At 38.4% G+C, this 27,328-nt stretch overlaps 1 protein-coding gene across 12 annotated transcripts in view; it reads right to left on the bottom strand.

Moving 5' to 3' along the window:
• The window catches only part of DLG2 (discs large MAGUK scaffold protein 2), a 2,308,738-nt gene that overhangs the window by 859,301 nt on the left and 1,422,109 nt on the right, over window positions 1–27,328 (bottom strand). For 3 of the 12 annotated variants that reach the window (XM_081536922.1, XM_081536920.1, XM_081536918.1), the window contains exon 1: window positions 20,007–20,111. The exons of the other annotated variants lie outside the window; for them this stretch is intronic. In XM_081536922.1, the coding sequence (XP_081393048.1) occupies window positions 20,007–20,111 (105 nt within the window). Of the gene's footprint in view, window positions 1–20,006; window positions 20,112–27,328 lie in introns of those variants that run through there. 12 annotated transcript variants of the gene reach the window in all.

The raw sequence follows: 27,328 nt of genomic DNA on the forward strand, positions 1-27,328 counted from the left end.
TTTGTTTTTTTTTTCTGGCCACAAGGCATATGGGATCTTAGTTCCCTGACTGGGTATTAAACCCACACTCCCTGCACTGGAAGATGAAGTCTTAATCACTGAACCACCAGGGAAGCCCTTATAACTAAACTTTTAAGAGGCAAAGTAGAAACAAAGAGAAACTCACACAGCTAAGCGACCTAAATACACTAGGAACTGAATAAAAACATTGATGGGGCTAGGAATAGTGCAGGGATTTCAACTGACCTGGAACATGCAAGCAGAAGGCAGGTGGCTGTCAGTAGGCCAAATTAAACAGGAGGTAAAATATGGCAAGAATAACTCGTGAGCTGTTTTGGGGGCCCAGCATCTTTGGCTTATCTTCTCAGCCTTAAAGAACAAGGCTCCTGAATAGGCAAGAAGTAACACAGGCTCTATCTACAGTGTGGCATGAAAACTAAAATGGAAGCCACTGAAAATTTTAAAAAGAGTCCATTTGTGTCTGTTTATGATTTCAGTGAGACAAGTAGAGATCTCAGAAGCTCAAGATAAATACTAGCTGGCATAGATTGACTGCTCCAAGATATCACAGTAATTGTCCTTTAGCTTCATAATCACAAAGAGGGCTGCCATCTGGGTGGACCCTAATCAGATCATGTCCCAATTCCAACCAGGGAAATAGAACATGGGGGTTACTACCCACATACCCCATCAGGTCTGAAATAAGATGTCCGCCATTAAATATTGAATTAGTATGCTAAAGGCCAAACTCAGGATAATTTTATTTTTATTAGGTTTTCTTCCTAATCCTCTATCATGTTGGCCCATTTTGGAAATTCGAAAACGTGATGTGGTTGGGGGTGGGAGGACTCCTGCCTCAGTTCACTGCCTCTAGTTCTCTGCTTTCCTGGAACCCTTTATTTTCTCTCCTTGAAAGATCTGCATTTGCTTGGTTGAGCATCATCACTACCTGGAATCTTGAGGCAGTGATGATCTTTCAAGTAGATCTTTCAAATCCTGGTATGTCCTTCAAGTAACATTAGGACCCTGCCAATAACTAGGGATGTGTGACTCCCCCCAACAGATTGTAGGAAAGAAGGAGAGACAAGAAAGTGTTCCAGGAAAGCAGAGAACTCGAGGCAGTAAACTGAAGCAGGGGTCCACCCCACCCCCAACCACATCACATTTTAAAATTTCCAGAATGGGTCAACATAATAGAGAAACAGGAAGAAACCCCATTACAACCGTACACCTGATATAGTAACACTGGGATGGACAATACTAAAGGCAAGCACTTTACTACACTTATTTATATTAATTAATTTACTTAATCATCAAATAACCCAATGAGACACTGTTGTTCTCAATTTACAGGTGAGACAACACAGGTTAGGTAACTTTCCCAAAGTCATACATCTGATAAATAAATCCATCTTCAAACCCAAATAATCTGACAGTCTGGCTCAGAGTTTCTGCTCTTTTTTCTAAGCTGTATAATTTTATTTTTTTAACCATTAAAAAAAAAATTGAAGTGCAGTTAATTTACAATGTTGTGTTAGTTTCAGGTGTACAGAAAGTGATTCAATTATGCGTATCTACATACATATGTGTAATACTTGGCCATTATATATTATCACAAAATACTGAATATCACTCCTTGTACTATACAGTAGGTATTTGTTTTTTATCTATTTTATATATAGTAGTGTGTGTGTGTGTGTGTGTGTGTGTGTGTGTGTGTGTGTTTTAACCCTCCCACCGCCCAGAATCCATGTCCTTGACATTCATGCTCTACTACCTTTCAGAATGGGAACAAACTTTACCAGAAGTCTTGGATTCTAATGATAACTATTCATCAACAACTCAGAGGCTAGGTGAAAGCCAAATTAGACATTCACCTCGATCTGGGATGGCTCCAGAACCCTGCTCTCCTCACTCCAGCCCAGTCAGCGAGCCCTAGCGCATTGTGTGAACAAGACTGTAGATGCCTTAGGAGAAGGCTAAGCACAGGCACACTCAGGCTGACTGAAACAGGATTTTTTTTGAGTAAGTTCCAAAGAAAATAATTGATAAATGACTGATTGAAGACATATTGATTGCTACATGAGAGAGGAAAAACAAAACAGGAAGAACAAATCCACTCTAGAAACATAAAACTTTGAAGCTGAGGCCTTAAGAATCATTTAATTCTACCCTTCATTTTACGAATATGAAATGGAGACAGAGAAAGGAAGTGGCATGCTCCAGAGCTCATAGTTGTTCAGTATCAAAACAGAAGATAGGATAACAACAGCAACAAGAATAACAGTAAGAATATTAAGCACTTATTGAAGACGACTATGTTCCAGCAGTTGTGATAAATACTTAAGATAACATCAGTGTATTTACTTCTCAAGATATCCTAAGGAAAACCTTTTCAATCTCATTAAAAAAAAAAAAATAAGGCTCAAAGTGGCTAAGCCATTTGCCTGAGGTCAGAAATTCTAAGAGGTACCACAGTGTGAAAGTTGCTCAGTGGCCCAACTCTGCAACCCCATGGGCTATCCAGTCCATGGAATTCTCCAGGCCAGAATACTGGAGTGGGTAGCCTTTCCCTTCTCCAGGGGATCTTCCCAAGCCAGGGATCGAACCCAGGTCTCCCACATTGCAGGCAGATTCTTTACCAGCTGAGCCACCAGGGAAGCCCAAGAATACTGGAATGGGAAGCCTTGCCCTTCTCCAGGAGATCTTCCTGACCCAGGAAATGAACCGGGGTTTCCTGCATTGCAGGTGGATTCTTTACCAGCTGAGCTACCAGGGAAGCCCCACAACCGGGTGTCCAATCCAGGCCTTTCCATCCCCAGAACACGAGCTGGCTCCTGATTCCTTCTCCTGAGATGTTCCAGGTAAGACTTAAAAAAAAAATGCAGTTATTTTCTGCCCTGAAAATGGCTCGTTTCTCCTTCCCAGTCTGAAGAGAAATTTCTCACCATACTGACTCAGATTCAATTCCCCAATTCTCTGAGGGTTTCTAGGTCCCTATATCACTTTCAAAACCCCACTTAAAAATGGGACAATGCTATTTTCCAGTTAACCTATTTCCTAAGGAGTTAGCTGGGGGAATAACGCACATGAAGTGAAAGAGATGTGCTCCATAGCTGAAAGGTTATGTTATTTATTACTGTGGTTGTTTTTTGCTTTTCTGGATTTTCTCTTCCTTTTCACATTGCCTCTCTGGAAGAGTCATTACCAACAGTAACACCAAGAGGCTCTGGGCTGTCACCTCGTTTGCCCTTACCCTGCAGCGACATAGGACAACTCCCCTCAAAGGTGAGAACACTGGGGCAGTAACAGGTGAGGGGGTGGGTGACTGAGCAATGTAAGGGCCCAGGGCTTAGCTAGCCAGGGCATAACTGCAGGTTAATGTCCATGGCAGGATGTCTCAAGAGAGCAACTTTGGAGGAAGCTAAGACCCTGGTTCTTCTCCCCTGCTGCTAAGTCACTTCAGTCGTGTCCGACTCTGTGTGACCCCATAGATGGAAGCCCACCAGGCTCCCCCGTCCCTGGGATTTTCCAGGCAAGAACACTGGAGTGGGTTGCCATTTCCTCCTCCAGTGCGTGAAAGTGAAAAGTGAAAGTGAAGTCGCTCAGTCGTGTCCGACTCCGCCAACACTTAATAAAATGCAGAGATGATTATCCACCTAGTTTATCACCAGAGGGGCTCAGAAAATAAGAAGAAAGAGTGTCAGATAGATGTTTGGCTTGAACTCGATTCAACTCTGCTTGCCCAAACTCTCTTAAATACTAAAAATAATAACATCCTCGTTTTACAGAAAATTGAGCCACATAGGTGTTAATTTGTCCAAGGTCATCAGGACAGTAACAGCAGGGTCAAAAGTCGAACCTGTCAGTCTGGTTCCAAAGTGGGTAACACTTCACTACAAAACATTTGCTTCTGTTTCCTATTAAAAACTGGTAAGTGTCCAGAAGTCTGTTTTAGTCAACACAAATTCTTTCACTGATCTTTGAAAAATACACTGCAAATATTTCTTCCCTTTGGATTAAAGTGATAACATGTCTGCTTGATCCTCCTTAAAAATGCAAGGTAGTATAATCTTTTGCAAAAAATGAATGATATCCTAAGGGTCTTAGTTAGGCTGCATGGGGCACCTCTTTAACCCAAGTACAGAAAAATGGGCCAGTCTGGAGAATGAGGCACAGAAAGTAAAGACCCAGAACTAAAGAGTTTTCCTTCTTTTATAAGTTTGCTCTAGAATCAATCTCACCTGATGCAACAGATAAAAATTATTTGCACTGTTAGTTATGAAGACTCTTCAAACCTCCATCCTACACTCTGTCCACATACCTCTTTGAACTTAGCATAAAAGGTTAAAATAAATGACTCACTAAATCTAGGTCTGTAGATATCACTCAAACTGAACTAGACATTATATTAGATTGGCTACCTATATCATGTTTCATAATTTAACAAGTGTGTCCACGCACATTAGATCATTTCATTCCCAGAGGCAGAGGAAAGGGAACTACCATTCATTGACCAATGCCCACTGAGTGCCAGGAAAATATGGTAAGATTTCTATCTGTGCTTTTTATCTACTCTTCACAGAGCCCCAGAGGGACTGGTAGAATTCTACAGATACGTAAACTGAACCTCAGAGTGCTTGAGTGAATTTCCCAAAGTCAGACATCTAGGGAAAAGCTGACATTCAAACCTAGGTCTTCTGACTCTGAACCCCATTGCTGTACCCTACTATTCATTCATGGTGCCATAAACCCCACTGATGTGCTCTGAGCATTTACAAGTCTAACTGCTTCATTTGTGTGTGCAAATGCCCTCTGAAGAGTGCACAAAAAAATGGAGTCATTAGCTCAAATCTCAGATGTGGGTTAGTCAATGTGCCCCATGCCACAATCACAATACCTGCTTATTTCACTGTTTCACTCACACAGTGTTATTCCTGGAAAGAGCTATGTGGATACCATCTGCTCCATTTTGTGAAGCCATCAAAGAGCTATCATCTTCCCAGTGCAGTTATACTTTTCATTTCAGGTACCAGAATCCTGAGCAAGCTGTCAAATACTTGGTTCATCACCACTTCTTCTGTAGTACCTGAATCAGGGCCTTGCCCACAGTGGGTGACCAATCAGTGATTGCTGTTTATCTCCTTTCCGTTGTCTCCTTTTCTTCCATTGGGCCATAACTCTAACTACTCCAAGCATACACCTTGTTGATGCCTACCACAAGGTCACTGTTGACATTTCTTTCTTCCTCGCCATATCCTGAAGCAATCACCATCCCCTTTCTTATCTTTCTAACCAAACTCCATCCACCCTGCAAGGACAATCTAAAGTCCCAGACTCTCTGTGAGAGTTCCCTCAATCTTCACTTCAGGTCTCAATTTATCCATCCTGCCCCTCCCAAATTTTAAAACATTCATCATTTGCACTACTTCAGTTCACATTAAATTATAAATATAACAGAAAAGAAGTTATGTGAAAGCACCAATTTCTGCCATTCTTAACGAACGCTTCTTTCTGTTCTTACACATGTTGATGGTTAAGTGGCTCATGCGTGATACTTTTAATCTCCTTGATGAAACTATAACCGTTGTGATGGCCGGGCCCTCATCTTACTTCATTTCTTCACCAGCCACTTCCACCAACACTCCTAACAGTGCTTAGCATACAATATACTCAAAAGATGTTTGTTAATGGGTTTTTGGCATGTGTGCTCAGTCGTGTCCAACTCTGTGATCCCATGGACTATAGCCCACCAGATTCCTCTGTCTATGGAACCTTCCAGGCAAGAAGACCTTTGGAACTAGAACCACAGCAACAAGAGAAAAGCAACCTAAATGTCCATCAATAGATGGAGGGATAAAGAAGATGTGGTACATATACACAATGAAATATTACTCAACCATAAAAAGGAACAAAATTGGGTCATTTGTAAAGATGTAGATGGACCTAGAGTCTGTCATACAGACTGAAGTAAGTCAGAAAGAGAAAAACAAATATTTAATATTTATGCATATATGTGGAATGTAGAAAAATGGTATAGATGAAACTATTTGCAGGACAGGAACAGAGACTCAGATGTCGAGAACAGATGTGTGAACATGGGGCATGGGTTGGGGGGATGAATTGGGATACTGGGAGGGACATATACACATTACCATGTATAAAACAGATAGCTAGTGGGAACCTGCGGTATAGCACAGGGAGCTCAGCCCGGTGCTCCATGGTGACCTAGAGGGCTGGGATGGAGAGGGGTGGGGTGGAGGTTCAAGAGGGACAGGGTATATGTATACATAGAGCTGATTCACTTTGTTGTACTGTAGAAAGCAATACAACATTGTAAAGCAACCATAACCCAATTAAAAGAAAAAAATAATAAAAGATTCATGAGAAACCTGTGAGATGAAAGTGCAATGAAAGGGGTAACTGCACTCTGTCCTCTGGTGGCAAGCTGCTGTGCCACACTGCTGGGGCTGTTGATGGGAGCGTCCGGAGCTGCCAGGCACTGTGGATCATGCTGTTCTGAACCATGGCATGTAAATTAAGGAAAGTTATAAACAGAAAGATTCTTCCATGCCTACCATATGCTGGTCCTTTACACTCATTCTTTGGTACTTCTCATTACAAGCCTCTGAGTTGCACGGTATACTTATGCTCATTATACAGATAGGGGAAGTGAGGCATGAACCTGTAACGAAATTGCCCAAGGACACAAGACTTAAAACTTAGTGGAGCCAAGACTCACTCTTTTTGACTCTGAGTCCACTGGAGTAAGGGAATGTTCCCTGCTCTAATTTACTACCTCACTGTGCACTCCAGAAATTGGAGAGGTGGGAGGAAGCATGGAATCTGGTGAAAAAGCTAAGGATGCAAAACATTGTGGAAAAAAGTAAAATGGCATCCTAAGAATGCCTCGAAGTTTTCAGATAAGTGTGAAGATATATCCCAAAAAATCCATCTCAAACTGGGCATTTATTTGAAGTCTCATGTTTTATCTTTTTAAAAATTCATGTAGTTTTTAATATATTTTACTGCATATTCATCTTTTTTTGATGTTAAAATGTTTTAAATTATTTATAATGGAGTCAACCTGACACCTCAGGTAGGTCCTGCATGGCTCTCAAAAGTCATAGATGTGCACAAACTGCTATATTTAAAATGGATAACCAACAAGGACCTATTATATAACACATGGACCTCTGCTCAATGTTATGTAGCAGCCTGGATAGGAGGGGATTTTGGGGGAGAATGGATACATGTATGTGTATGGCTGAGTCCCTTCCCTGTCCACTTGAAACTATCACAACATTGTTAATGGGCTATACCCCAATACAAAATAAAAAGTTAAACAAAAAAGAAAAAGAAAAAAAAATCAGGTACTCTTTCTCTCTGGAAATAACCACAATCCAGCCAAGAGATTATGTCACTGGCATAAAGATGGATGATGGGGAATTAGGAGATCTCAGTTTTAGACCCAGGAAATTCTGTAACTCAGGCTGAAAAGGCAATATAGTGAGCCTCCAAATTTATTTTTATATTTGAGGAGTAAATAGTGAAATAGATAACCTCTAAGAGTCTGTCTCATCAAGGATCTGATTTCACTCATCATAAATTTTGACCTGCTGGGAAATACTGGAAAGAAGGCAGGATGCTATACAAGTCACCCTTCTGGATAATGATAACCTCTGCTTTTATCATTCAGATAAAGAAAGTCAGAAGACATGGCATTAAGAAAGGCATGCAAAAATAAGACAAAAGTCAAATTGGGAAAAGATCAATAATATAAAGTAGCTTCTGATTAACTGGATAAAGGATGAGGTTTTGTATGTCTTAAATGAGGCACCTCAAAAAAGCTATTTATGATTATTTTTATGATCTATATTTTGTATGATCATGTTTAGAGACTGGATTCTTTTTTTTTTTTAATGAAGCAGTTCATTTTCTGGCCTCAAGACCATGCAATTAGTGGCAAATTATTATCTGCCATATTAAAAAGTCAAAAAGATTTGAAGTGAAACAGAAAATTATCACCAAGCTCTTTCTTCCATTCTTGCCTTCCTCCATGTGCTATAAGCCTTAACTCTAAGGTTTCCTAACATGTAAGGTCTGTTTTCATTTTTACCCCCTACCAACTATAATTTGACAGTAAATCATATGCTCAAAGCTTAAAACATAACAGTCATGGAGAAAGTCTTAAAATATTTCATATCTATGATATTTGTGTATGTGTGTATGAGAGAGAGGGGGTAAAATATAAGGCAGAAAGATGAAGAGGAAGTGTGAGTTTCGTTTACTGCTTCACAATTAGTAAGAAATAAGGTACCTATGTCCCTGTTGGGTCTGGAAAATGTTTCAAAACCTGCTTTTAAATGATGGTACTTGGGCTGGGTTGTGGCAGCAACAGAGTAGACAACATTTTAGATAAATTTCCCTTATTTTAAATTCTGAAAACATCTGTATATCTATTAATCTCACTTCTACCCATTTTTCTTCAAAATTAATGTCTTATTTGAAATCATTTTCAGTAAAGAAAAACAAGGGGAAAGAATAGATTCAAAGGCGAAATGAATGGGGTCTAGAAAAATAGAGGTTGGCTAAACATTCGCTGGTGCCAAAGAATATATTCTGCAGATGTGTTTGTATATTGTCATTGACTAGGCAATGAACTCTTTGTCCCACAGCCAAGAGCCTACAGGTCTCTAGGTCCAAAATGCCACCCAGTTCCTAGCCCCACAGCTGTCTCAGCTTCCTAGAGTGGCACTGCCGATGTTATTGGGGTTTCTCAGTTTTCCAATGGCTTTCTTACCCTCAGTTATTCTGCAAAGCAAGGGTTCTCTTTGCCAATTTACTTCCTTGTGGGTCTAGGATAATGCCACCATTCTGTGTATCAGAGGAAAAATGAAGGAATATTACCTGTTGCTGTGGGCTAGAGGAAAGAAGGTAGGCATAAGAGAGAAGAATGGAATGAAGGGAAAGAAGGCAGAGAGGAAGCTGTTCTCTGGCCCATGGGGACTCTGTCACAAGAGAGTGAAATGATGCTTTCAAGGCTGACTCTCCTCTGTTCTTTTAGACCACTCTGTCCACTGGAATTGTGACCTCAGATACATTGAAACCTTCGTTCGTTCTGTAAAGGATTTCTCCAACCAACTGGAAAGGAAATGATGACTTCCTTACAAATATAATGTTTATAGCCTGACATCTCATGAGCCTTCCTTGCCTATTCTAACTTGACAAAAATCATTTGCATGTAATGCATTTATGTTGTGGAAAGAACAGCCCCCAGCCCTGCCCTTGGTGTCAGCAGATGAGGCCCAGCGGGGACTGCTGCACCACTGCAGAACTCGATCAGGTCACCTAACTCCCTAAATTATTTCTAAGGCTACGCCCAACTATAAATAAGAATTGGATGATTCCTGACTTTAATACTAACCTCATTTTTATTAGTAAAATAGTAATAAAAAGGGTTTAGGATTTGGGTCATCTAACAAATATTTAAGACATTTCTTCTCACTCATACAATGGTCTTAGTCAATAACTTCTCTGAAACTTTCTGTTTAAGTACAAATGGAAATTGGAAATTATTTGGTCAACCTCATGTGCTTCTTCAAGAAGCAAATGGGATCAAAGATTAAAAACTATGCAAAACAAACAAACCAAAAAACCCTCTGCAAACTGTAAAAGGATACAGTTGGGCTAATATTAAAAATTTGCAATATTAATAATGACAACACTTACTGGGCACTTTCTTTGTTTAGCCATTGTACTAAGGGTTTAATTCACATTATTTCATTTAAATCACAAACTTAAAAAAGATCTGTATAATATCTAATTTTAGAGAGGATGAAACTGAGGTAGAGAGAAGTTAAGCATTTTCCCCAAGACAGCAAGTGTTAGAGACAGGTTTCAGACCTAGATTTTTTAAGTAGTTAAAACTCTGAATCTGAGCAAAAGTGCACTAGAATGACAGTCTGGCCCTACTAGGTTATGTTTTACTACTTAACCACTTCTGATCCCGGCCACTTCAGTTTTCTTATAAAGGACGTGCATGTGCGTGTGAAATCACTTCAGTTGTGTCCAACTCTGTGCGACCCGATGGACAGCAGCCTTTCAGGCCCCTCTGTCCATGGGCTAAACAGGTAAGAATACTGGTGTAGTTTGCTGTGCCCTTCTCCAGGAGATCTTCCTGACCCAGGAATTGAACCCATGTCTTTTATATCTCCTGTGCTGGCAGGCAGGTTCCTTACCACTAGCGCCAACCGGGAAAGTGAAAAGTGAATTCGCTCAGTCATGTTCGACTCTTTGCGACCCCATGGACTATAGCCTACCAGGCTCCTCCATCCATGGGATTTTCCAGGCAAGAGTACTAGAGTGGGTTGCCATTTCCTTCTCCAGAGGATCTTCCCAACCCAGGTATCGAACCTGGGTCTCCCACATTGTAGGCAGACAATTTACTGTCTGAGCCACTAGGGAAGCCATCCAAGCCCCTTATAAATAACATGGGATGTTAAAATCTGCCTTCCTTACCTTGCAAAGTAGTAATGAGAAAAAATCTAGTTTACACTGCTTTGAGAGCTGAAATAAGATAGACAAAGATAAGGAAAATATAAGGCAGAAATGAGTGTAGTGGTTGTCTCAGTGGTAGCAATAGTAAAAACATTAGTACAGTATATTTTCTGGTTTCTATACAAAATAATTGTATAGAGAAGGCAATGACACCCCACTCCAGTACTCTTGCCTGGAAAATCCTATGGACAGAGGAGCCTGGTAGGCTGCAGTCCATGGGGTCGCTACGAGTCGGACACGACTGAGTGAGTTCACTTTCACTTTTCACTTTCATGCATTGGAGAAGGAAATGGCAACCCACTCCAGTGTTCTTGCCTGGAGAATCCCAGGGACGGCGGAGCCTGGTGGACTGCCGTCTATGGGGTCGCACAGAGTCGGGCACAACTGAAGCAACTTAGCAGCAGCAGCATACAAAATAAAAACTACAAACTCTATTGTTCTTAGGCATGTTCCTGCTAAATAAAAATATCTAAATGAAGCTTAAAAAAGTACAGTCTTTTCTACAATGCAGAAATACAAAGGATTATAAGAGACTATTATGAACAACTATACAGCAATAAAATGGATAACCTGGAAGAAATGGACAGATTTTTAGAAAAGTTCAATCTTCCAAGACTGAACCAGGAAGAAATAGAAATTATGAACAACCCAATTACAAGCACTGAAATTGAAGCTGCGACCAAAATCTCCCCAAAAACAAAAGCCCAGGACCAGAGGCTTCACAGGAGAATTCTATCAAACATTTAGAGAAGAGCTAATGCCTATCCTTCTAAAACTCTTTCAAAAAATTGCAGAGGAAGGAACACTTCCAAACTCATTTTACGAGGCCACCATTGCCCTGATACCAAAACCACACAAAGACAACACACAAAAAGAAAACTACAGACCAATATCACTGATGAACATAGATGCAAAAACCCTCAACAAAATTTTAGCAAACAGAATTCAGCAACACATCAAAAAGCTCATACACTATGATCAAGCTGGGTTTATTCCAGAAATGCAAGGATTCTTCAATATATGCAAATCAATCAATGTGATACACCATATTAACAAATTGAAAGATAAAAACCATATGATAATCTCAATAGATGCAGAAAAAGCCTTTGACAAAATTCAGCACCCATTTATGATTAAAACTCTTCAAAAAATGGGCAAAGAAGCAACCTACCTCAACATAGTAAAGGTCATATATGATAAGCCTACAGCAAACATTATTTTCAATTCTCAATTTCAGTTGAAAAACTGAAAGCATTCCCCCTAAGATCAGGAATAAGACAATGGTGTCCACTTTCACCACTATTATTCAACATAGTTCTGGAAGTCCTAGCTTCAGCAATCTGAGAAGAAAAAGAAATAAAAGGAATCCAGATAAGAAAAGAAGAAGTAAAGCTCTCATTGTTTGTAGATGACATGATTCTGTACATAGAAAACCCTAAAGATAGTATCAGAAAGTTACTAGAGCTAATCAGTGAATTTAGCAAAGTTGCAGGATACAAAATCAATACACAGAAATCACTTGCATTTTTATATACTAACAATGAAAAATCAGAAAGAGCAATTAAGGAATCAATCCCATTCACCACTGCAACAGAAAGAATTAAATATCTAGGAATAAACTTACCTAAGGAGACATAAGAAATGTACACAGAAAATTATAAGACACTGATGAAAGAAATAAAAGATGACATAAACAGATAGAGAGATATTCCATGTTCCTGGATAGGAAGAATCAATATTGTGAAAATGACTATACTACCAAATGCAACAGATTCAATGTGATCCCTATCAAATTACCAAAGGCATTTTTCACAGAACTAGAACAAAATATTTCACAGTTCATATGGAAACACAAAAGACCCTGAATAGCTAAAGCACTCTTGAGAAAGAAGAATGGAGCTGGAGGAATCAATCTTCTTGACTTCAGATTATACTACAAAGCTACAGTCATCAAGACAGCATGGTACTGGCACAAAAACAGAATATAGACCAATGGAACAAGATAGAAATCCCAGAAATAAACCCATGCACCTATGGGTACCTTATTTTTGACAAAGGAGGCAAGAATATAAAATGGGGCAAAGAAATGGTGCTGGGAAAACTGGACAGCTACGTGTAAAAGAATGAAATTAGAATACTTTCTAACACCATACACAAAGATAAACTTAAAATGGATTAAAGGCCTACATTTAAGACAACTCTTAGAGAAAAACTAGGCAGAACACTCGATGACATAAATCAAAGCAAGATCCTCTATGACCAATCTCCTAGAACAATGGAAATAAAAACAAAAGTAAACAAGTAGGACCTGATTAAACTAAAAACCTTTTGCACAGCAAAGGAAACTATAATCAAGGTAAAAAGACAGCCCTCAGAATGGGAGAAAATAATAGCAAATGAAACAACTGGCAAAGGATTAATTTCCAAAATATACAAGCAGTTCATACAACTCAATGCCCCAAAACAAACAACCCCATCAAAAAGTGGGAACAAGATCTGAAAGACATTTCTTCAAAGACATACAGATGGCTAACAAACACATGAAAAGATTCTCAACATAGCTCATTATTAGAGAAATGCAAATCAAAACCACAATGAGATATAACCTCACACCAGTCAGAATGGTCCTCGTCAAAAAGTCTACAAACAATAAGTTCTGGAGAGGGTGTGGAGAAAAGGGAATGCTCTTGCACTGTTGGTGGGAATGTAAATTGATACAGCCACTGTGGAAGACGGTATGGTGATTCCTTAAAAAACTAGGAATAAAACCACCATATGACCCAGAAATCTCACTGCTAGGCATATAACTAGAACATGGAAGCAACCTAGATGTCCATCGACAGATGAATAGATAAAGATGTGGTACATACACACAATGGAATAAGGAACGTGTTTGAGTCACTTCTGATGAGGTGGATGAACCTAGAGCCTATTATGCAGAGTGAAGTCAGAAAGAGAAAGATAAATATTGTATTCTAATGCACATATACAGAATCTATAAAAATGCTACTGAAGAATTTATTTACAGGGGAGCAATGGAGAAACAGACATAGAGAATAGACTTATGGACCTGGGGAGAGGGAAGGGGAGGGTGAGATGTATGAAAAGAGTAACATGGAAACTTACACTACCATATGTAAAATAGATAGCCAACAGGGATTTGCTGTATGACTCAGGAAAGTCAAACAGGGGCTCTGTATCAACCTAGAAGGGTGGGATGGGGAAGGAGATGGGAGGGAGGTTCAAAAGGGAGGGAGTATATGTATACCTATGGCTGATTCATGATGAGGTTTGACAAAAAACAAATTCTGTAAAGCAATCACCCTTTAATAAAAAAAATGAAAAAAAAAGAGTACAGTACAGTCTTTTCTACTATGAGTTCATTAAAGGTTTTCAGTGCTTGATGTGTGAATTTTTTTTTTTTTGTTACTTGGAGGAAGAGTGCTATTATTAACTCTAAACAACTGTCTGCTTTTGTGTTCTGTAACAAAAAATGTTTGGGGCCCTATTTTGCAGTTTACCGAGTAGGTGAGGAAAGTGGGAGTGGCAGAGGATGCCATAACATATATCTGTGCTAATACCCCATTCTGATGAGTCAACACAAACATTTTACAATGAGCAATATTGAAACAAAGACCAGGCATCCTGCACCTGGTGTTAATTTTTCATAGACTCCAGATGCCTATGCACAGAAATCACAAGACTAGCAGTCAAAGAAAATGCAAACTGCATGCAAGAGGAAGATAACAAGATAGCAAGATTTTGCCTTTTGTTCAAAAACAAAAGTGACAATTCCTTTCCATTTTACCAGGAATCTGCAAACATTCATTCAGACCCAGGCTGTTGCAATTATCCAGGTCGCTTCAGACATAGTTTTTTTGGTCCCTTTTAGGTTGAACATCTCTATAGATTAAGTGTCATCTTTATTCCTTTACTGATAGAAATTCCATTAATAGCCTTGTTCATATTCTTCGGAAGGAATCAGACTAAAAACTGGGGTGTTACTAGACACAAGTGCAAAGCAAGGCTAAGAGGAATAAAATAGAAAAAGAAATCCGACATGATTGAGAATGATGAGTCAAGTAATATTTAGAATCCGGAAAGGACAAAACACACTTGGAACACCGTGAACTAGGACTGAAACTCATCACTGAACAAATCCTATTTAGAGCTGACCTAAGCTTATGATGGTTTAAATTCAACATCCAGGGGCTGGAGGCAGGGTCTGTGAAAGCGATGATGGAGCGGAACTGACAGGTTTCAAGGATGTTTGAGACAAGAAGGATTATTTCCTCATTATCATCTCACTGCTGCCTAAGTTCTTACATTTTAAGTATTAACCAGTACATACAGGTTTGTTTAGCAAACATCATATTTAAGGCAGTGTACTTAGGACTGTAGAATGTAGGCAGAGGAAACACATGTGGTTTTTTGTTTGTTTTCTTTTTTAAAAAAGTTTTATTGGTGTAGAGCTGCTTTTCAATGTTGTGTTAGCTTCTACTGGACAATAAAATGAATCTGCCATGGTAGTGGTTTACTCGCTAAGTCATATTTGACTCTTGTGACCCCATGAACTGTAGCCCACCAGGCTCCTCTGTACATGGGATTTCCCAGGCAAGAATATGGGAGTGGATTGCCATTTTCTTCTTCAGGGGATCTTCCTGTATCTTCTAGACTCAGGAATTGAACCCAGTCTCCTGCATTGAAGGTGGATTCTTTACCGACTGAGCCACCAGGGAAGTCCTACATGTACACATATACCTTCTACCTTTCAGACTTACCTCCCAAGGAAACACATAGTTTTGCTCTGCAAAGAGTTTACTGTGTCATATGAAAACAAGAGAAATCCTTCGAATGCTTATCATATCAAACAGAGAAAAATCACAAGAGATACAGGCAAAGAACCACAATGGTGGTGAAGGGAAAAGGCAGATGGAATTAGGGTTTGAAGGCCTGGTTTCTTTCATGGTCATAGCATCTATATGATTTTTAAACAAGGTACTGATCCTCTAAAATGTAGATAATAATATTAGGGCCACTTGATGTTGGTATTGTGGTGATGAAACAAGAAAGTGTAGATTAAAACAGTATGGATGTAGGTTTCTTACTCTTATTTATCTTTAAGGAGTGTTAATCAGGGTTGAAATAATGAGGGAGAAGGTACATCATCTGGTTACATTGTGTGAGGCAAGCCTCATGGATGGAAATGTGAGTTGTCTTGAAAGATGGAACTTCACTTTGTGGCTCCATAACTATTCCATTCTTCTTTTTCTGATTTATCTATAGGATTCTTACCTTAAATAAATGACCCATCTTTCGTCTTTGTTGTTCTTGATATTTCTGAATGCTCAAAGAGGAAGATGAGGACTCGAGGAAAATTGATGAATATACTTCACTCCATACTATTCTTTCATGCCTCAGTGCCTTTGCACCTACTGTGGCAGCCTCACTGACTTCCTTCACCTGATAAACCACTATTTTAAAACCATCTCAAGACCTCTCTCCTCTCTTTATTCTTCCTCGGTCATCTTTGTTCTCCATCCAAGCAAATGGGTCACTTCCACCTTACTGCATTTACTGTGGTTTGTATATCCCTTGATTCTGGCTTTTAGCATCCTATGCTGCAGTTGTTTTGGTTTCAGTGGTTTTCTCCTTATTCTAGTGAACCTATTAAAAAAAAAAAAGGGCTCTGGAGCCAGATAACTAGTTTCAAGTCCCGGCCTTTCCATTTATTAGCTATGTGATCACGAGGAAGTTACTTAACCTCTGTAAATTTTGTGAAGCGGAAATGATAGTGCCCACATGAGCGAGTTGTTGACAGAATTGGCTGAAATATATGTGAAGAACTTAGAACAGCACGTGACACACAATAGGTGCTCAGTATACACTATTGCTTTTATACTAAAGTACCAAGTCCAGGATGTGTCAGACAGGATGTACTAATTGTTTGCTAAAGAAATTAATATGCATTTTAAGACTACAAGATATGTGGCAAAGAATGATTTATTTGTTTAGCTTGTAGTGGCTTTGCAAAATATCTATAATTGCTATACTATTTTGATAATAGATGTATATTACATATATCTGTGTATGCATATGTGCAATATTAAATTACAATGTGACAAATACTATGAACAACTCTCACAAGATAGTATTCAAGTGTGTGGTACAGATATATATGTAATTGTTCATTTAATGTTTGTCTTATCCACTTGAATCTAAATGCCCTCAAGGTAGGGTTTGAACTTGTGCTATTTATTGCTATATGCCCTGGCATATTACATAATTTCTGATACATAAAATGTATATGGTAAATACTGGTTGAATGAAAGATCAGATGGAAAATGAACCATGTTTACACAATTAGTAAATATCTTTACTATTCCTTTCTACTTGGAGTGCCCTCTTCCATTATCAAATTCTGTTTGATCTTCATAACCCAACTGAGATCCATGAAGCTTGGCACCCCTTAATTCTTACGGCAATTCATGGGTACTTAAGGCACTCAACAAGGTCCATTTGAAAATTCCTGGTGGGCAGAATTCCATATAAGTACCATCAGGGGTTCTGTTGATTTAATCATTTTAGTATTTCAACCAATGCGTGGCAAGCTGCATGACCTTCCCATTAGACCAAAAACAAACATGGTGGCTAGCAGCACAGGGAAAACCAATTTTGTACATTTCAGCAAAACACAGTCAAGCGCCAGTTGGGCAAGGGGTACGGCAGTCTCTCTGCCAAAGTGATGGTGAGACAAACAATTTGGAGTATACTTTTAGGTCTTTATCCTGTGTTTCCTCTCTCCAATGTGTATTTTAGGCTGCACATGGAGGTTCTCTTGGGAAGATTATATTATAACTTGAGATTTTATGTTAGGTTTATTATTAGTACACAACTGCACTGACTGAAAAACTGCTTGTGATCTATGGCTTATTGTGAGTGTGAAAGATGACCCAGATGAGCCAGGGGCCCCGTATTCTAATGCTGTGTTAGTAATCCACATTTACAGGAGATGCACGGACAGCTTGTGAAGATTTCAGGTCAGTGCTTCTAAGATCAGCTACATCAAAGTGTGTCTACACTTTCTAAATATCATTCATCTCTTAGTGTTTTATTTTAAAAGGGCACAAATTTATTTTAAAGAAGATAATTATGTCAATATAGTTTTTAATTCCCTTAATATGCTTAACGCATCATTGTGAAGGTGTGTAGTTTAAGAATATATCTGGATATTCTAAAAAAATGAAGGGTATCATTATCCAAGAATGTCACATACTCAGTTATGTATATGTGTGTAAGTGTGTGTGTGTGTGAAATATGTATCACTGGGTTTAAAAAGTACATAAACTATGGAATAAATGAAGCTCTTTCCTGAGATCTAAATTATATATTCTAAAAGTAAATAAATTGAGGTCCAGTTTAAACAGAATTATTTTCAACTGGTAGTAATATTTTAATAATGGCTATGTTTTCTAAAAGTAGTCCTTATAAAATTATGATGACATAAAGATACATTTAATGCAAGACTTGGAAGCAATCTGAGAAGAGCTGAGAGATTGGCAAATTCCTAATATCTTTGGAAAAAGATTTAGAACAGTCAAAATGAAGAAAATATGAATAAAACTTGAATATGGCTATGTAAATGCCTAATATGGGGACCCAGACACAAGAATGGAAGAAGAGTAGCCCATGGACTATAGTAACTGAAACCAAGTCTATTTTTCCCCAGAAAGGTCTATCTTCTGCACTAACACATTACCACTGCCATGATCACAGCCACTGCAATGCTTTAGTCAAGGTTTATTGTTATCTCCAGATGGATTTGAATAGAAATAATTTTATGAAGTCAGTATAGACAAAGCTGGTGATGAAAACTGCCATGTAGTAACTAGAAATGATGGAATTGGAGACATTCAGTTGTTTTCATTCATTCCGCCCATGCTCACCAAGCACTCTGTTGTGCTAAGGACTTTGGTAGACCTTGCAAATAGATGCAGCCTATATTCAAGGAGTTTGATACTTGAAAACAAAACAAAACAAAAAACCAACAAATATCGCTTCCTTTTTCGAATTTATTTTTCTTTTCTCCTTAACTCCAAGAAGTTGCAATATAATTAGAGAGACAGAAAAGAAAATACATTTAAATAATTTGGGTGATAGATTGGATGTGCCTGCAAGGAATTGAGATAGAAAATAGTTCTGTCTAGCCAGAGAAAGCTCTACAAAGGAGGAGACACCTGGGCTTCACCACGGGTATCATAACCTTCATGATAAAACAAAGGAGGAAGTTTAATAAAGATAGGAGAAGCAAACTTTACACAGCAGATTCCAGTTCAAACTAGAATAATTATAACTTAATCTGATTTAGAAAGCTTCCCACCAAGAATGGTTTAAACCCTTGCAAAAATTATGTTTTATGTCCTCGACATTTAAGATAAACTTACAGAGATCCAACCAGAAAATAGTATTCAATGAGAAGAACTTTAAATCTTTGAAACAGGTGATTCCTCAGTTACTGAGAAAAATATAATGAAATCTAACTTGAGACAGTTGAAGACAACTCGAATTTCAAAGAAGACTGAATCCAACTCTTTCTGCTATAAATAATGTTTTTCTTAAGAAATTCCAAATAACTGTTTGCAGGTCTTGATTTTTAAGAATGTTCTCTTATTTTTAATAGATTATCTCAATCCTTCAAAAAACATCTACTTAAAGAATCACATATTTTTATATTCTTCTTGCAAGTCCCATTCACCCCACCTCAGCCTATCAAATGTAGCCAGCCTGTTCTTCTGGTTTGATCATTATAAGCTCAAACATTACATCTGCAGTAGAAAACACAATGACACTGACTCACTTATTAATTGACTTTATATATCTATGCACTTCCAAAATACAAATTTCTAAACCATTTTTACAAATCTCTAAGTAGAGCATCACTACTTTCCTAAAGGAACAATCACACTTTTCAGGGAGAGGCTTTATGGTAGATTCTACTTGGCTAAGCAAAGAATCAGAATATAAAACTAACTTTTGGCTTCCTTATCTAAGTATCAAACCCACTGCAAAAGATATTCAAGCCATGCTAAGTGCTTTGGGGGGAATCAGCCAGGGAATACACACTGTATACTATTTCAAATGTTAACATGAAGAATATCAATCTTGTGCCCTTTCTCTACCACATGTTACTATTAGAAACTACTATCTTCAGTAGGTAAGTTTGCCTGGACCATTGTTTACTCTTTCTCACCGATCAATATTTAACCCTTTAATAATTCAGATTTCTCACAGAGCAAAAACAGGCATATTTTTCTCAAAACAAGAACTACAGAGAAGATACCACATCTTTAAATGCATAGAATATATGCATTTTATCTATAGCTTAAAGGAAGAAATAGCAGAAAAGTGAAAGAGTCTCTAAGAAAATAAAAGGAAATGTCCCTTACCGGAATAAATGCATGTTGCATAGCTTGTTCACATTGTTTTAAGGAAGCAATAGTATCCCACAGAAGCTGATAATTTTCAGCCCGAGAAGCACTTGGCCGCTGCATGGCGAAAGCTAGTAACACTCAAACTGAGCTCAAAGAACCCAGTTGAAGAAGGAAGAAAAAAAAAAAAAAAACCCTGCAGATCTGTTACATAAACTTCTTAATTAGATCTGCTACACAAACTGCTATCTTAAGACTTAAAAAAAAAAGTTAATCAGAACATTTCTTTTGGGGGATAACTGGGCATGACTTGAACAGAGACAGATGTTTTCATTGGGAAGGATTTTCGTTCCCACACTTGTGAAAAGCAATCCCATCAGTGTTGCCCTGTCTTTACACGGATCTGGCGAAACTGCACATACCATAAGTGTGTGGGGGGAAAGAAGTAGGAGGGAGAGAAATGTAAAAAAAATATTTCCACCAGAAGATTTGGGTGGCAGGCCCTGGAGGTAGAATTTGAATAGCTTGTGAAAAGTAGTAAAATTGAAGGGAGTGGGTTACACACACACACACACACACACACACACACACACATACACACACACACGCACACACACACACGCAGAGGCAGGTGTCTACACTTGTCTGCTCTGTGTGAAATATATGCCTTCTCACAGTGTCATTTAATATGTCCAATGTTCTTCTCAGTTTAGCTATGATCTAGATGTGATATATTTTTCATCTATAGGGTATTACTGCCTTTATTAACTGCAGTTATTTATCTAGGGTTATTTCTAAAAACTAGCTAGAAAATCTTTGAGTACAACAGGAGTCAATAATTTATCTTAAAATCCAAGAGTAATTAGAAGACCTTTCTGTTGTTTCATATGTTAGGTAAAAGGCACATTTAGTTCTTCTTCTAGGTAGAATTTACATAAATAATGCCAGGAAAAGCGAACCTTCAAATATTCCACGGACTTGAAAGTGGGCTACACATCACTGGAATATGTTAATTCAAAAGAAGTTGCTTGCACACTTTAGCAAAAAGGTATGCAGGCAGGCTCAACCATTCAGTTGTGTCCAACTTTTTGCGACACTCCCCCGGACTATAGCCCCCCAGGATCCTCTCTCCATGGGATTTTCCAGGCAATAATAATGGAGTGGGTAGCCATTCTTTTCTCCAGGGGATCTTCCTGATCCAAGGATCGAATCCGCATTTCCTGCTTTGGCAGGCAGGTTCTTTTTACCACTGAGCCACCTGGGAAGTCTAACAAAAGGTGTAAGTTGAACCTAAGTAAAAACTGAACAACAGAATATAGCAACATATTTTGAATGTTCCTTCCCTTAAGACAGGAGCCCACAAGGTAAGGTGAGGCTCCACTAGCCCTTAGGCTGTGGGATCATTGAGGCAAGGGATAATGCACCTTGTAAGGTACTTAGCATTTTGAAGTTCCAAAGGAATTTATGTTCTCAGGACTAATTACACAGCCAACAATGGGGATATCTATTCATGTATTTTTAGGAGTAAGGGGTAAGCTGAGGGCAATACATAGCATGATGAGTAACTTGCGCTTTTAATTGACCTAGAAAATCCAAGGAGTGTAAAACAAGGTACAAATTGTAGAAAACAGTGTGATAACATAAATGAAGGATTTTTGCTGTATTATTTTTGGAAGAGCTGCATGATTTGGGTTACCTAGATTTCCTGCATTTGCCCTGGTGATGGTGGGTGAGTTCATACTAATGACCTTGCTGTGTGAGAGTCTCAAAGGCAAAGTTTGCCTCTTATCTCATTTATTTTTCAATTTTGAACTGAAGGAATTGCAGGTAAAACTGATCTTTCAAAATTTCTACCTGGGCTAATTTGCAAGGAGGTTGTTTTTCCTTAATATTTCATGAGTACACACCATAAGGCTACTGCCATTAGACAATTTGTTTTTCAGTGTCAATTCAAGCAGCCTTCTCTTTTCCCCATTCATGGTGTTATTCTGTTCAGCTCACACCCACAGGCCCTCCTCTGCCTTCACTGCTGCCCTTATACTCTCCCATCTGCCCCAGCCACATGCTTCTTCCTCATGCACTGTCAGCCAGCCCGCAACTCCCAAAAAGTATTTCTTCACTAGCAGGTATTTGTATTTCCAATCAAACGACAGGAAAATAAAAGTTGTTTTCTAAGTTATCCTCCAAAATATCCTGTCTGAATACCTTGAACAAATATTCATCATTACTCCAGACCTCAATCTCTGGGTCTTCTGTCCTGCCTTGGACGACTTCTACCTATTGTTCATCAGATTCCTTCCTGCGTTTTTCATTTAAGCAGCATCTTTTAAAAGATTCTTCTTTCCTTACTCTTTGGCCAAAGGGTAGAGAATCCACAGTCTGCATGTAGAAACTCTACATGAAAAACACTCTTGGAATCATGCATTCATTCATTTACTGATCCAAGAAGCATATCAAGCATCTCCCATGCACTACATTTTTTCATTGTATTATGGGCAAATGGATATATCAGATGTTGATTTTGTTTTTAAAGAGCTTAGAGTTTAATTGAAAGGATGATACACGGGCACAAATAACAAAAACACAAGTTAAAAAAGGGTAGGTGTCATAAAAGAGCTGGTATAAACTATTTATAAAACAATGAAAAAGAAAAATTACATCAACTAGGAAAATTAGGGCAGCTTCATAGAAGATTTAGCACTTGGCTACAGCTTGAAGTTAGGGTATAATTTGGACTTGAAGATAGGTAGGGGGCATTCCTGAAGACGAAGAGCTAGAATAAAGGCTCAGAGTGGGAAAGATCATTGACAGTTGTTTCAGGGAAACAAAAGAGTAAACATGACCCCAAGGCTCAGATGGTAAAGAATCCACTTGCAATGAAAGAGACCTGGCTTGGATCTCCGAGTGAGGAAGATCCCTTGGAGAAGGGAATGGCTATCCACTCCAGTATTCTTGCCTGAAGAATTCCATGGACAGAGGAGCCTGGTGGGCTATAGTACATCGGGTCACAAAAAATCAGGCACGACTGAGCAACTAACACTTTCGCTTTTTCATGATTGTTACTGGAGTCAAGTAACAATTATTGAATACAATTATTATTCTTGAATAAAATGTCAGTAGCTTCCTGTTCCTAATGCTAATCAATCTTAGTTTTAACCAATTCTTAGAGCATCAGTGTGCATAAATTCAGTGAAACTAAATGTCATGAGAGAGTAAATGTCATATATTTATTCCTTACTCTTTAAAATAGGAATACTGATATACTTTGGAGGGTTTAGGTGGCTCAGTCATTTCAGTCATATTGCTTTTTTTTTATTCAGTACATATATCACGTTTTTTACTCATACCCAATCACTTCTGTAAGTTCTAAAGTATATTACCTTCGATAGTCAAATGGAGTCCACCATGAGTCTTAACCTGATCTAATGTTTGATGCAATTCAATTTGGCTCAGTTTAACAAACATTTATTGAGCTCTACTATGTGCTAAGTAAGCACTGAGATAAAAAGATAAATATTATATAATGTCAATTCTCTACTTATTTTCAACCATCCTTCAGTATGCATTTACCTCTGCCCACAAAGTATAATGTTATACATATTTTCTTCTTGTGAGCACAATGCCTGATATGTAATGGCTACAATTTTCTGTTAAATCCTGTCACTAGGCCATATGTCCATAATATTGAAATACCTCTAAATTAGATTAAAGGACTTAGAATGTTAAAAGTACTTCTTATTTAGTAGTATTGCCATGCTCAAACAGGTTTGTATTTGAAAGCTTTCTGCTGGACTGGTTTAAATATAACTTTGTGACAACAGAAATGGAGCAATGGGGATTAGATTTACATTCCTATTTGGAAAAAAAACTGAACAAAATATATGAAACAATGAGTCAAAAATGGACAGAGAAGAAAAATCAGTGAACTCTGGGAGATAGGAAACAAGCACGGTAAGTCCTGTGACTGCCCCATTTACCACCTTGAATGTCTAGGCCACATCACAGAAAAAGGGGATCCAGTTGGAACCCAGTGAACTTGCTGAACTGAGGATACAGAAATGGTTTTCTGGAGAAAACAAACCAATAGGAGAAATAGAGAAATTCATAATTATAATTGGAGTTTTTGATATACTACTCTGAATAATTAATAGACTAAGCAGATACAGTCTATAAGGATATGTAAAACCTTTATGAAACCACCCATCAATTTAGGCTAATATACTTTTAAAAAACCTGGACTTCCCCGGTGGCTCACTAGTTAAAAAATCCACCTGCAGAAACTGGTTTCAATCCCTAGGTCAGGAAGATTCCCTGGAGGAGGGCATGGCAACCCACTATAGTAATCTTGCCTGGAGAGTCCTATGGACAGAGGAGATTGGAGGGCTACAGTCTATAGGGTCACAAAGAGTCAGACACAACTGAAGTGACTGAGTGTGCACCTTTAAAAAAAACATTCCACCCTACAACAGCAATCTTTGCAAGTGTTCATTTACCAAGATAGAGCATGTTCTGAGCCATAGAACAAATTATAATAAATTTAAAAGAATTCAGGCCAAAGAAAGTATATTCTCTCACCACAGTAAAATTAAGTTGTATCAACAACAGAACAATCTCTGTAAATTCCCAAAATATTTGACAAGCAAATAACACACTTTTAAATTACCTACTGGCCAAAGAAGAAATCAAAAGTAACTGAGAATGCCTTTTGAACTGAATGAAATAAAACCACAATATATCAACATTTGTTGGATGTCCTTAAAGCAGTACTTAAGGATAGAAGAACTATACACAAAAAAGATCTTCGTGACCCACATAACTAAGATGTTGTGATCACGTACCTAGAGCCAGATATCCTAGAATGAGAAAGAAGTCAAGTGGGCCTTAGGAAGCATCACTATGAACAAAGCTAGTGGAGGTGATGGAATTCCAGCTGAGCTATTTCATATTCTAAAAGATGATGCTGTGAAAGTGCTTCATTCAATATGCCAGCAAATTTGGAAAACTCATCAGTGGCCACAGGACTGGAAAAGGTCAGTTTTCATCCCAATCCCAAAGAAAGGCAATGCCAAAGAATGTTCAAACTACCACACAATTGCACTCATCTCACATGCTTGTAAAGTAATTCTCAAAATTCTCCAAGCCAAGCTTCAGCAATACGTGAACTGTGAACTTCCAGATGTTCAAGCTGGATTTAGAAAAGGCAGAGGAACCAGAAATCAAATTGTCAACATCCGTTGGATCATCAAAAAAGCAAGAGAGTTCCAGAAAAATATCTACTTCTGCTTTATTGACTATCCCAAAGCCTTTGACTGTTTGGATCACAACCAACTGTGGAAAATTCTTCAAGAGATGGGAATACCAGGCCACCTGACCTGCCTCATGAGAAATCTGTATGCAGGTCAAGAAGCAACAGTTAGAATTGGACATGGAAAAACAGACTGATTCCGAATCGGGAAAGGAATATGTTAAGGCTGTATACTATCACCCTGCTTATTTAACTTATATGCAGAGTACATCATGTGAAATGCTGGGCTGGATGAAGTACAAGCTGGAATCAAGATTGCCGGGAGAAATATCAACAACCTCAGATATGCAGATGACACCACACTTATGGCAGAAATCAAAGAGGAACTAAAGAGCCTCTTGATGAACATGAACAAGAGTAAAAAGTAGGCTTAAAACTCAACTTTCAAAAAAACTAAGATCATGGCATCCAGTCCCATCACTTCATGGCAAATAGATGGGAAAACAATGGAAACAGTGACAGACTTTATTTTGAGAGCTCCAAAATCACTGTAACTAGTGACTGCAGCCATAAAATTAAAAGACGCTTGTTCCTTGGAAGAAAAGCTATGACCAACCTAGACAGCATATTAAAAAGCAGAGACATTACTCTGCTAACAAAGGTCCGTCTAGTCAAAGCTATGTTTTTTCCAGTAGTCATGTGTGGATTGAGAGTTGGACTACAAAGAAAGTTGAGCATCAAAGAATTGATGCTTTTGAACTGTGGTGTTGGAGAGGACTCTTGAGCCTCCCTTGGACTGCGAGGAGATCCAATCAGTCAATCCTAAAGAAAATCAGTCCTGACTATTCATTGGAAGGGCTGATGTTGAAGCTGAAACTCCAATACTTTGGCCAGTGGATGCAAAGAACTAACTCATTGGAAAAGGCACTGATGCTGGGAAAGACTGAAGGCAGGAGGAGAAGGGGATGACAGAGGATGAGATTGTTGGATGGCATCACTGACTCGATGGACAAGAGTTGAGCAAGCTCTTGGAGTCAGTGATGGACAGGGAAGACTGGCATGCTGCAGTCCATGGGGTTGCAAAGAGTCTGACATGACTGAGTTACTGAACTGAATTGACTGAAGGAAATAATAGATTTTTTGTGGTGGCTTAGATGGTAAAGAATCTGCTTGCATTGCAAGAGAACTGAGTTTGGTCCCTGGGTCAGGAAGATCCCCAGGAGAAGGGGATGGCTACCCACTCCAGTAATTTTGCCTAGAGAATCCCATGGACAGAGGTGCCTGGAGGGCTAGTTCACAGGGTCACAAAGAATCATACATGACTGAGCAACTAACATTATACATCACTAAATATTTATGTTTGAAAAGAAAGAAAGTATTAATGATCTCAGCTTGCACCTTATTAAAACAGAAAAAAAATCTAGCAAATTGAAGCCAAATAAAACAGAAGAAAAGGGAAAAATAGAAAAAAAAAGAAAACTAACAGCTACTTCTTTGAGAGTATCAATACAATTGATAACCTTTAGCAAGACTAATGAAAGAAAGAAAAATTTTCAAGATTAGAAATGAGTGTAGCATCACTACAGATCTTATAACAATGGAAGGCCTACTAGGGAAATCTTGGAAACAACTTTATACCAATATATTTGACCCCTTATATGCAACAAATTCCTTGAGAGTTTTAAGCTAGTAGAGCTTACTAAAGAAAAATAAGTAATCTAAATAGCCATGCCATATTCCTAATAAAGTTTTTATTTTGTAACTAAAAATTTAACCCTCAGGAAACTCCAGGCCCAAATGGCTTCTGATAAATTCCATTTAAAAAAAAATTTAATTCTACACAAATTCTTTCAGAGGACTGAAGAGGAAAAAATTACTTTACAACTTGCTTTTTTTTTTGAGGCCATCGATAGCTTGGTACCAACCTAGATAGCATATTGAAAAGCAGAGACATAGTCTAGTCAAGGCTATGGTTTTTCTAGTTGTCATGTATGGATGTGAGAGTTGGATGGTGAAGAAAGCTGAGCGCCAAAGAATTGATGCTTTTCAACTGTGGTGTTTGAGAAGACTCTTGAGAGTCCCTTGGATGGCAAGG

The sequence above is a fragment of the Giraffa tippelskirchi genome, chromosome 10 (assembly GCF_054371585.1).
Source record: "Giraffa tippelskirchi isolate mGirTip1 chromosome 10, T2T-mGirTip1v1.2.pri, whole genome shotgun sequence".
Lineage (NCBI taxonomy): Eukaryota > Metazoa > Chordata > Mammalia > Artiodactyla > Giraffidae > Giraffa > Giraffa tippelskirchi.